General features: G+C 46.0%; 1 protein-coding gene across 2 annotated transcripts; it reads left to right on the top strand.

Annotated features, from left to right (window-relative positions):
• The first annotated feature begins 402 nt into the window (after positions 1 to 402).
• cdan1 (codanin 1) lies at positions 403 to 11246 on the top strand. Of its 2 annotated transcripts, none has more exons than XM_084013694.1 (28): positions 403 to 495; positions 931 to 1637; positions 1717 to 1917; positions 2181 to 2371; positions 2540 to 2656; positions 2736 to 2820; positions 2953 to 3073; positions 3375 to 3484; positions 3638 to 3727; positions 3809 to 3884; positions 4033 to 4238; positions 4582 to 4714; positions 4891 to 5034; positions 5207 to 5373; positions 5948 to 6029; positions 6135 to 6224; positions 6322 to 6376; positions 6485 to 6621; positions 6706 to 6809; positions 7027 to 7176; positions 7894 to 7957; positions 8088 to 8166; positions 8389 to 8615; positions 8786 to 8893; positions 9047 to 9110; positions 9236 to 9453; positions 10173 to 10280; positions 10375 to 11246. In XM_084013694.1, the coding sequence occupies exons 1-28, from the start codon at positions 418 to 420 to the stop codon at positions 10492 to 10494; spliced, it is 4032 nt and encodes a 1343-aa protein (XP_083869820.1). In that variant the 5' UTR covers positions 403 to 417; the 3' UTR covers positions 10495 to 11246. The 2 variants fall into 2 exon arrangements, with proteins under 2 accessions (XP_083869820.1, XP_083869819.1); XM_084013693.1 differs by having other exon boundaries at positions 10372 to 11246.
• The last annotated feature ends 245 nt before the right edge of the window (positions 11247 to 11491 follow it).

Below are 11491 nucleotides of genomic sequence, written 5' to 3'. Positions count from 1 at the left end.
AAGATACGGCCAAAATACCACAAAACATGGCGAAAACAAACCTCTAAAATTAATGCACATTTATGTCAGTCAAGTAGTAAAAAAAAAACCTTGAATGGGGAGAAATTGTGGAATCTGAGGACAGATTTTTCTACAGAGCAACATGACATGTAGAGGGAAAGGAAAGACCAGATGATGCTTCAGAAATAATTTAATGTTATATTATTTATTTTATTAAATATTAAATATATTGTCTGTTATTGTTTGTTGTGTTCTAGTATTCAAGACATATAATTGGCTCCTGTATGTCTTGAGTTGAGTGAATCTCGGGACGATGGAAGGGACTGTCAGCTGCAGACGTGGTGGCCCTACGTCATACGCAATACGCGCCTGCGTACACACTGACCACGCCCCCTCCTCAGTCCGCTGCTCACCAGAATGGCGGCTCTTTTGGAATCGCTTCTGCTGAAGAAAGTGGATCTTAAAACGGTTTTGGACTGGCTCAAAGATGATGAGGTAGGTCCGAAATCATGACCGTCCACACGCGCGAGGCACCGTGCACGCGCCTGCTCTTGTACCACGTGTTCTGTGAGATGACATAGCTCCCAACGGATTGTAAACAAAACTTTTAGCTGGAGGGCTAGCGAGCTAGCTTAGCTGTAGCCCGGGTGGGACGGACTCCAGACCCGACGCTCCGCGGCCAACTTCTCCTCCAGGAAACGTGGTGCTGAAACACAGTTTATCATCTCTGTTTGCTGCTGCTGTTTTATTAATATTGTGTGAAGATGGCCGCGCAGTTAGCGGATGTTAGTCAGCGCATTGTTAGCTAACAGAAGGCTATTTTCTACAGAAATGTCACGAAGCGGACAAGAACAAACATTACTTTCTTTCCGATCATCTCAGCTTTATAATCCAGACCTCCACTAATGATGATGTCTCTCTTTTCCACAGGAGGGTCAAATGTTGACATCCAGAGAACCTGGGGCGACCGTTCACAAACAAGAGTTTGTCCCGTTTCTGTTAAATTTCCTGAGAGAGCAGAGCAGTCAAGCCCTGACCCATGGCCCTGCCACGCCGGCCAAGACCCCCCTCCGCCCCGGACCTGCGCGGGGCATCGCGGACAGGAGGGGTTGCAGATCCGCCGGTGGTGGAGGTGGTGGAGCTGGTTCTCGGAGCGCCAGCCGGGTCCAGCTGTTTTCCCCGTCTGTGTCACCTGGAACTGAGTCGGATGCTGCTGGTCAGTCTGGGTGCCACTCCCTGAGTGGGGTCAACACCTTCAGCAGCCCCTCGTTTAGTACAGGATGGAGCCCCGCGTCCAGGCCTCCGGGCTCTGAGCGCCGTTCAGGCCACAGGATCAACCTGGGTGACTACATGGTTTCTCCCACGGAGCTCCAGAGCAGCCCCGGCATCCAGCCACAGAAGGGCCGCCGGAGGAGTGGCGGCAGCATGGCGGCGGGGGGGCAAGGGAAACATGGTGGATGGCGTGGAGGACATCACAGTGATGAGATTGGACGTTGGGAAAGTGGGGGGAGGAGGTCAGGTAGAGGAGGAGGGAACAGTAGGATAAGTGAGCAGGTTTCACCTCCGTCTACAGGGCAACTCAACTTCAACAACTTGGATGACTTCCCTCCTGTTGGGTCATCGACCGTCTCACCTGTGTGAGTCCAAACACTCTGAGTTAAACACAGGTCAACACTGACAAACCCGACTTGTCTAACAGTTTTCATTGTCCTTCAGGCCATCCAAACCATCGAGGAGAATAAACCCGACACCAGTCAGTGCAGAGCGGCCACACTCCAAACCGAAGACCTGCTTCACCTCCACCCCCTTCAGTGAGTCTTCTAGTCCCTCGTCGGCTGCAGAGGCACTGGAGGGGTCAATCACAGTGGGCAGCCCTCTGAGCCTGCAGGAAGAGAGGGAGCTCCTAAAGATGGAAAAGTAAGTGCACATGCAGAATCATTCACCTGATACTGACATGAATGTTGACCTCGGCGTTATAATTGAATTGCGCCTTGCTTAGGGATCTGTATAAATATAAACTAGACATTCTAATTAATATTTGTAGTCTTCTACAGTTTTCTACACATACAATCATTTATTTTTCTCATTATTATTAAAAATGCTCTCTGCTGTTTTTGGCTCTACTGCAGTATCAACTCCGTTTATCTGCTGCTTCATAATCAGAAATGTCTTGTTTTTAGGACGAAGCGTGCTCAGCAGGTCGGCGCTCCTCTCCCATCCTCTCTGGAGCCGTGCACCCCGACCAAGTTAGGGCTCAGGACGGGATCTAAAGTTACACCAGATCTGCAGACACCCAGTCCTGAACCATCCAGAGTCACCTTCTCTTTGGAACTGGATCTCCTGGCAGAGCTGTACTGTACCTGCATGTCCGGTAAGTGACCACAAGGTGGTGCTAATGTCACTCCTCAAGAAAATTAAGTAAATACATTAAACAAGGTAAGAAATAAAGAAGGGATTTTGGTCTATACATGCTCTTGACGTATGTAGATTAAGTAGATCCCCAGAATGAAAGTGAGTTTGTTTGCATGTTGTCTTCCAGAAAACCTCGTGCCAAACATTTTCCTGGAGCTTTTCTTTGTGGTGCAGTTGCTAACGTCTCAGTCTCCTCACACTCACGATGATGAAGAACAGGGCAGTTTGTGTGCAGTGAACACAGGTGTGTAATACATCAACATAAACATTTTAGTATTGTTTTTTTCTTTTGTTTGAATTGACGTGAGCCCTTTTCCCCACAGTATCAGAAGTTCTGGAGAAATGTTACCTGAGACAAGTACACAATTGTGTGTATTTTGCAGTGAAGGTTCTGGAGAATCAGTTTCAGTGAGTTGTTTTTCTTGTGTGACAACTTTCTCATCTTCACTCCCATGAATATATTAGCACACAGCTACATAATTGAGTAATACTGCTCCTCCAGTCTCCCTGAGCTGATTCCCAACCATGTATTCTTTTCAGGTTGGTCGCTAATTTGGACAAGTGTACGTTGCGTCTGCTGGCAGAGAATGAAAGGGTGGCGTCCTTCTCTCCGTATCTCAGGGCCCAACTGACTCAGGCCCAGGATGGAAGCACAGCCAAGGTAACACCTCTGAGTGTTATCAGTATGATAACATATGTGTACCAATGCAATACAATCGTTCACTCGTGTTTCAGCTTCTCAAATGGGAGGCTATTTTTCCTTGAGTTAAATTATGATATCTAGAATATCTTTGGATTTCGGACTGTTTGTAGGACAATAAGTCTACAAAAACACATTTTTATAAGGGGTCAGATTTATTGTTAATGTTTAATGTATGTCTTGTAGATGTTCCCAGTCCGTCTTCTATACTATTCCACTTCTTGTTTGCTTGACAGGTTTGTTATTGCTCTCTCTGTTCTAGCTCTCTCCTTCAGCTTCCACCTTCATCCACTCAGTCCCGTTCCAGCCTGCTACAGACAACCGCTCCAACTTTGGCAGTGACAAGGCCTTCCACACCTTTAAAAAACAGAGGTATAGCACAGTGTCTCACTATGTCCTGTAAAGAAGTGTGTAGCAGATCGGGTAAAACGTCTACACTTGGAGAGTTCTTCATCACAAATGGGAAAACTGCTGATTTAGACTTTGTCATCACTTTTGCATTTGATGTGTTTGCTCTTTTCTCAGAGATATTTTTTACGAGGTGCTACGAGAGTGGGAGGACTTTCACAAAGAACCGGGCTGGAACTTCGATGCTGCTGTCGGCAGTAGGATAAGGTAAGTCCAGTTTAAATGTTGTAGCTTATAATCCATCTTTATGATCTGGTTTGTGTTTCATTGTTTCTCTTCATTGTTTAGAGGAATGATGAGTCAGCTGACCTCTGCAGGAAACCATTCCCATTTTGCTCGTCTGTTCCTGAAGCAGCTTGTTCAGGTAGACCGGCGTCTCATTCACACCTCCTCTATAGGACACTTTTAAATGTCAAATGGACCTGTCTCTACAGTGATAACACGTCTCCTTTGAACAGACAAGTGGCGTATTTAAACAGTCGGCACAATAAATACACCTGTATCTTCTGTAGATGTGTAAAGGCCCCCGTGTGAACAGCTCTCCTGGGGATTCTCACGACGCTGACCTGCTCGGCATGCTGGGAGCCGACAGCCTGGGCCGCCTGAAGCGTCTCGAGGAGCGTCTCATTCAGCCTCACGGAGTCGTCGGGCCCTGCCCTCCTCCCTCCTTTCCTGGTCACCAGGAGTTCTTCAGGGATTTCCTGCAGACAGCGAGCTGGTAAGCAAATATTACACTATTATCAAACGTATAAAAGTGACGCCAAGTATTAAAACATTAATTTCAGAGCTACTTAACCTGACAAGCAGTTAGGGCCCAGTCTCATGAGATTACATGTCGTAAGATGTTTGTTTATCCATTATTTATTCATAATCCCAATTTGCATTAATTATAACTCATTATGTTCTTTTCATAACCGTAGTAATTTTCCTTTGGTTCAGATCTTTTAATTTGGCAGAAGCCCTTTTGAAGCAAATCAAGCATTTTTTTTTTGACAGACCCTAAAAGCTTGTCGTGTGTGTTGTCTCCTGTGATCTAACACGTTGAACATATTGTGCTTCAGCTGCCAGCTGAACCAGCACTTACAGGACAGCCTGTGCCAGCAGCTCCTCCAGCTGGACGAGGTGTCCATCCTGAGCCCTCCTGCATCGGTCGGGGAGGTAGAGGAGGAGGGGGACGGGGACATGGAGCAGCAGGTATACGCTCACAATCAAACAAAGGGATGTTGTTGAGATGGCAGTGTCACCGACTGTCAGTTTGGCATCCAGCTTGGGTTTTTCAAGCTTCTTCCAAGCTTTGCAAACATACCAGATTCACAAGAGACCAATCTGACCCAACATGTTATTCACGATATAAACGTTGTCATCATCAGGATGAGAAGCAGAGGTTCACATCAGTGCTGCTCCTCGCTCGTCTCCTGGCTAAGTTTCTGGGATTCATTTCCTTTCTGCCTTATCAAACGTCGGAGAGACCATCCAGGGAGATACAGGAGACTGCTGTCGCCCTGCGCAGCAAGGTGAGGGCAACACGTAAAAATAGAGCACATAAAGGCCAAACTAAGTGCCTCCAAGTGGATGTGTTGTAACTCTAGAATGTTCCTGTTTTTGTCCAGACCAGCAAGCGGTACAGATAAATAAATGAATGCATATTTGCCGCCAGGCATAAAACCGATCCTTGTAATCCCTCAGAGCGTCCCGGTGCTGGACGTGTGTGCTCTGCTGAGTAACAGCATGAAGAGGAGGCGGACCATCCTGACCGTGCCGTGGCTGGTGGAGTTCCTCTCCATGCTGGACTTCATCGGTCCTCTGCTGCTCTGCTATCGAACCGCGCTGGGCAAGCTGCTTCTCCTGTACAGGTCTGTCTCCAGTTAGTGCATAACCGTTCATTATGGAAGGGACAGCCATGGTAGCATTTCTAAATAAACTTGACACACTGAAAATAACTAGCCTGAACACATTTTTAAAACTAAGACAAATGAGAATGAGGAACCTCAGTGGAAGCCTTCAGCCAATCCATACCGACATACCGGTTCTTACTGAACCAAAAGAGCTCTCCAGTCATCTCCATGGGAACAAATCCAAAGTGTCTTTAGGCCAGTTCATTGATTAGTTGATTTTAATTTCCCGGGCCCACTGTAGCGAGTGAGAGGAATCGGCCAGTAGTGAAACAGGCGAGCTCACAGACAAACCGGGGGCCTCGATTTATCAATATAGATATAGATTGTGATATTTAAACAGCTGTCTATTCAGCTTCACTAAACACGATAAAGATAGACTTGAAGTGTAAAAATGTGGATTGATACATTTAATAAAATGGAAGCTGGTCCATGCCAGTGAGGGACAGCAAACATGCTTCTAAATGCTTCCAGTCGGGCCATAATACAAACATGTTCTTTCTTTTCTGCTTGCTTTCCCTGCGTGTGCCTGTAGAAGAATGCTGCTGGGCAGATGTGGAGAAATGTGCTACCTCAACAAGCTCCTGATGGTGGCTGTGCTGGGTTGGCTGTTCCAGGTGAGACGCAGCGTGTTGGTATGATTTGTTTGTGTAGTGAGCAGCTTAACGAGACTACAGACAGAAAGCTACACAGTGCATTTAATAAATCTGTTTAACCTGTAGATCCCAGTGATCCCTGAGGACATTTTCTTCACCAACGAGTTCACCGAGGTGGCCAAGCTGGAGGACGGCATCACGAGTGCTGCAGGGCTCGTGAGTGAAATATTCATTTGAGGAGCCGTTTGTCCATAAAATCACCACTGCTGTTTTTAATGTATTTATAGTGAGGTTTTCTGTCATTATGTTGCAGGACTGCCTTCCCCTGGTGGATCAGCAGCTTCTCTATACATGTTGTCCATTTCTGGGTGAGTGGAACATGGCATCCTCTCAGGGATTAAGGGCACATTATATTGTATAGTTACAGTGTTCTGTTCAGTAAAAGGCTGTTAATCAATCTTTTTTTTCCTGCCCAGGTGAGTTCCGTAAGCTTCTAGCTGCATTCGTGTCCGGAAGCGCAGCCAAGAGTGGAGGAATCATCCGCAAGATCACTCCCACATCTGCCGAGCTGAAGGGTACGCTCCCTGCCAACCGGTCGCAGCAGAAACTGCAGGTGAGTCAACGGGGAGACCCTGAATGTGTGATCACTGGTGTGCCTGTGTACGAGGATTTAAACCCGATGACTGACATGTGACAGGTGGACCTCGAGCAAGCCTTCTTTCACAACCAGCCTCCGTCGCTGCGTCGCACTGTGGAGTTCGTAGCTGAGAGAGTCGGATCCAACGCCGTCAAGCACATGAAGTTAGTATCAGAGCTGGGCTCGTTGGGAGAAGACATGCATTTCTGAATGAACTATATCCTTCATATTTCTTTATTTTACTTAGCAGTTAATCACCCTGTAGCGGTTGGTTACCTTCAAAAGTGGCTACTGAATTTTGCCTGTGTAGATCTATAGTATGTGGTTCAAACCTCTATTTTTGTCTTATGTACATGTGTTCTGTGTGTTTCTCCTCACCAGGGCCACATTAGTCAGTGAGTTGGTGGAGCGAGGTGAGAAAATGCTGCGAGATGGACTGAAGTCGCCGAACTCGAGTCCTTCAAAACTGAACGACTCCATCTGTGCTCAGCTGTGTGTCGCAGGACTGGAGGCCCTGGCCCGAGCCACCAGGTAGGACGGCTTCTTCGGGCTGTCCTCCTCACAGTCCAGGTTTATTAAAGTCCCAGTCGGCAACATTTTTTTATCATATTCACCGAAGCCGACACTACGCTCCGATAGAACAACATAAATCATCCGGTTTTAGAAAAAAGGCACGTAGAGCCTGTTGTTTGTTTTGCAAAATATCAACGCAGCCCGGATCATCCAATCAGCACGCAGGGCTGTGTTCGTGCGCACACAGAGCCCCTCCCCCCTCGGGTCGTACCACTATCACAGGGGGGAGGTGGAGGGAAGTAGCAACAAGCTTCCAATTCCTCGTTAAAAACTGAAACGAGGAGGTCCAAAACAACCAAGGAAAAGAAAACACCGGTGGAAAAGAAGGAAAAAAAGAAAGATGGCGACGGTGACCGTGATAAAACCAGAGTCAACATCGGACCCGCGTTTCAAAGGTGGCGTGATCTAAGGGGTTTCAAAGGGCAGGAAGTTGAGGGGGAGGAGCTCAGTGGTCGTGGGGGAGGAGCCTGAGAGTTGTAAACATTTAAAATCTGACAGAGTGCCCTCGATCCTCCGGACTTGCCGACTGGGACTTTAAAATATTACTAGCAGCCTTTTCACAGCCTATATGCACGCTTCAGAGAATGGTTTGGTTGGTTCCCTGCCCTTCTGGGTTCCTGGTCAAACACCATTCAAATTTAACTCCTGCGTGGTAATCTCGGCATGTTGTTGCAGATATTGCTGTGAGAAGAGTCCTGAGGCCGTACGCGTTCTGCTCCCGGATGAGACGTCCCCCGCTGTAAGTAAAAACAAGCACGAAAATATAAAGATACGTCATGTAAAAAAAAACTATTCTTCTAACAACGTTTAAATAAAAAAAACAACCCAGGAGAACAAATCCCTATAAATGTGAGTTTTTTCCTCTGCAGGTCCTCTCTACGTCTGAAAACATCACCAAGCGTCTGGCGACAGAAAAGGCCTGCAGCTGGCTCTCCGCCAACATCACTGGTAGCTGTTTAATGCACCTTGTTTCAGTGTTCAGAAGTTGATTTGTATGCCACAATGAATGGTAGCTCCAAGCATGATTCTACTGCACAAGGACTTCTGTGTTTCTGCTGCTGAGAGATCATGGTTGCCTTGCAGATGAAAAGAAACCAGTGATAATAAGTGATCGTGATTTCCCCCTAAGGTGACCCATCTAAGATTGTTTTTTTTTTTGTTTCTTCTCAGCCCTGATAAGACGAGAGTGGAAGAGCCGGTATGATCGTACGATGAAGGCCATCGGCAGCCCCGGGGCTCCAGACTCCAGGGACGTGGAGGGGGCTGTGGCCGAGCTGGTCACCCAGGAGCAGTCGACCACTCCCAAGAGGAAACAAGGAAGCGAGAGAGTGACGTCCTGCCCTCTGCACTGCAGCCACGGTGCCTCGCTGCCCTCCGACATCCTCATTGAGATGAAGGTATGTCTGCATGAGGAGAAATCCAAATACATGTAGGGGAATTGCACAGAACTCCATTGAATTCTCCTATATCTTTATATTGTGGAAATCTAAAAATAATAACTTGAATAAACCTTGTGACTGAACTGAAAGTGGATGATGTCTGAAATTCTCCTTGAATGTGATTATAGGAGTTGCTGAGCATTGCAGTCGGTCCCAGGGCTGACGAGGAGCTGCTGACTGGCTCTCAGATGGGAACGCTGCTGCAGAGAGTCGGGGACACGCTGGCCTGCAGAAAGGTACATCATAATAATAGTAATAATAATAATAACTGGAATCTACATGGCGCCTTTCAAGGATCCCAAGGACGCTTGAAAGTGCAACAAGACTGAACTGTGATGGAGTTACTGCATTTTGCCCGTCTTCATGACACTGTACTTGTGTTTACTTAGTTCTCCACGGTGGTGTCGGAGCAGATGCTGCTGAACTCTACTGTCCTGCTGGCCTGCAAACTGGGTAAGAGAGTCTGAGTGGTAGATGATGTCATACGACGTGTTCACGGCCCAACGTCAGCTGGTTAATAGTGACATAACGTCCAGTTGGTGTACAGTGTCCCAGACCTGTCGTGTGTCTCTGCTCAGTGTCTGCAGAGCTGCCTGTGAAGCCTCCGTCAGGGGGCAGCGGAGGTGATGGGGGTGTTGTGGGTCCTGGTCCTGGTTCAGGATCAGAGCCTCCTGTCAGAGCGGTGCTGGAGCAGCTTGCTGAGCTGTGGCAAGGAGACTGCTACTCCTCCGCCCCCCTCCACCTGCTCTTCAGCCCATTCACTGTCACCGCTGTGCTGAAGGCCAGCGACACAGCGGTACGTCGACCCCCGCTGCTCTGACTGATCCGGTATTCAATCAATCAATCAATCAATCAATCAATCAATCAATCAATCAATCAATCAATATCCTTTATTTAACCAGGGAAAACAACCAAGACGGTTCCACCAATCACACAAGACACAAATAACTAGAATACGCTCATACACTACAGGAAAAGAAGAGTGGGATTATAATTAATAATTAATTAAACAGTGCAATCACAAGATCCAGCATTAATGGTGCTCCTGCAGCCGCTGCCACTCAGATACCAGACTATATAGACTCTGTACAGATCAAACCGGTGTGCAACATCATGTTAATAATTAAAAAATGGAGCCAAACACAAATTATTCCATCGTCCATGTCTATTAAATTAAACTCGAATGCTTTCACACACATTTTTGGGGCTCTTCGAGAACTGATCTGGTATTTATTTGACTGAATCTTTTTTTTTCTTTGTAATTGTTGAGTTATTAACATTTTTACAGGTATTTTGCATTCTTTAAATGCATTTTTTGCATCAGTTTGACAAGAGACAGAAAAGGAGTGATGGAAGAGAGGACATGAATAAATTGAACCATTGGACCACCAGCGCTCTCCAGTGTTTCACATCCTTTTTGCTCAGCTATCTGTAGCCTAATTTCTCCAAAAAAGATGTTCGAAGACATTAATATTCTTGTTTGATTGGCTTTGTCTAATGCATTGTCTTTTTTAGTGGAACAACTACCTGTTCCTCGTCAGAAGGCTGGTTGACCGAGGAGTCCTGAGTGAGGAGGAGGTCGTATCTCATTGGAAGAAGCTAACTAACTTGGCCTTGCCAGCGGTGAGGGGTCACTGCTTTCCTGCTAGCGGATTTGACTTCCTTGACTCTTCCCTCTTGCTCATTATGTTCTCTAATTTCTGTGTCATTTCAGCAGCTGATAGAGAATTTTCAGCTGCAGTCTCAGAGAATTGAACCCCTGTTGCCTCCGGCTGAGTTGCAGAGCCACATGGACATGCTGCAGGTCTCACAACAGACAGTAGAGGGAGCTACATGACAGCCATTCCCCCGCACCACCTTGTTCTGTGATTGTGATCTGTGGTGATTCAGGAGGGAGACCGATCTGGGCGACTTCTTAGTGTTGACCATTTTTTCGATTTGCCGCTGCTCAGCCCTTCAAACACACCGGCTTTGCAAGTGTCAGACTTTTGTTCTCCGCCTTTCATGAACCCCTCTGCTCTTTTGCTTTGGGGATGGTGAGAAGCTAGAAGTAGCCGGGGGAACACACCGTTTCACACACTTTTACATCTGTTCAACTTCCATGCAAGCAAACCCGATGTGTGATTTATTTTTTTTGTCCAAAAGGAAAAACTCGTAAAGTCAAGACCATGTCAGAGAATCGGCAAAGACATGTGTGTCACCTTATCACTCATTAAAACTGGCACTTATCTTCCCAATCTCTAACATGGAATATTCCACCTGACAAGCCATAGTTTGGAAACAATTAGTACTAAAATGACTTTTTTGGGGGGGTTTTTTAGACTCACCAGAGAGAATGAAATGTCTTATTTTAGTATAGCACTTACTCTGTGTCTCTCTCTCACACTCACACACACACACTGCCTTTTGACCACCACTACTAGTGATTGCATGTTTATTTCATGAACGGAAGACTTGCGTTTGTGATGGGGTTGTTTTTTTAGTTCATGTTGAACGACCACTGTATTCCTGCTGCTTTTTAAAAAGAAAAATAATTGAAATATTTTTTAATGTTGCCACAAAAATACTATTAATAAAGTTGTATTCTGGTTCAAATGTTGATTGCTGTTCCTGTCGTCGTACAGATGTTTAAAATTATTTTAAATGGCTGGAATTGTGGATTATTATCAGCAATATAATAAAAAAATAGTATAATCCTCAGTTTAACCATTCAAATAAGTTTAAATTATATATTTAAATAACAGACATGCAAAAAAGAAGTATAATCCCCAGTTTAACCATTCAAACAGTAGATTTAAATGTATTTAAATAATAACAGACATAGTAGTAGGAGG

This window comes from Eutrigla gurnardus (assembly GCF_963514095.1).
Source record: "Eutrigla gurnardus genome assembly, chromosome: 7".
Classification (NCBI taxonomy): domain Eukaryota; kingdom Metazoa; phylum Chordata; class Actinopteri; order Perciformes; family Triglidae; genus Eutrigla; species Eutrigla gurnardus.
This window is presented reverse-complemented; position numbering and strand designations above follow the sequence as displayed.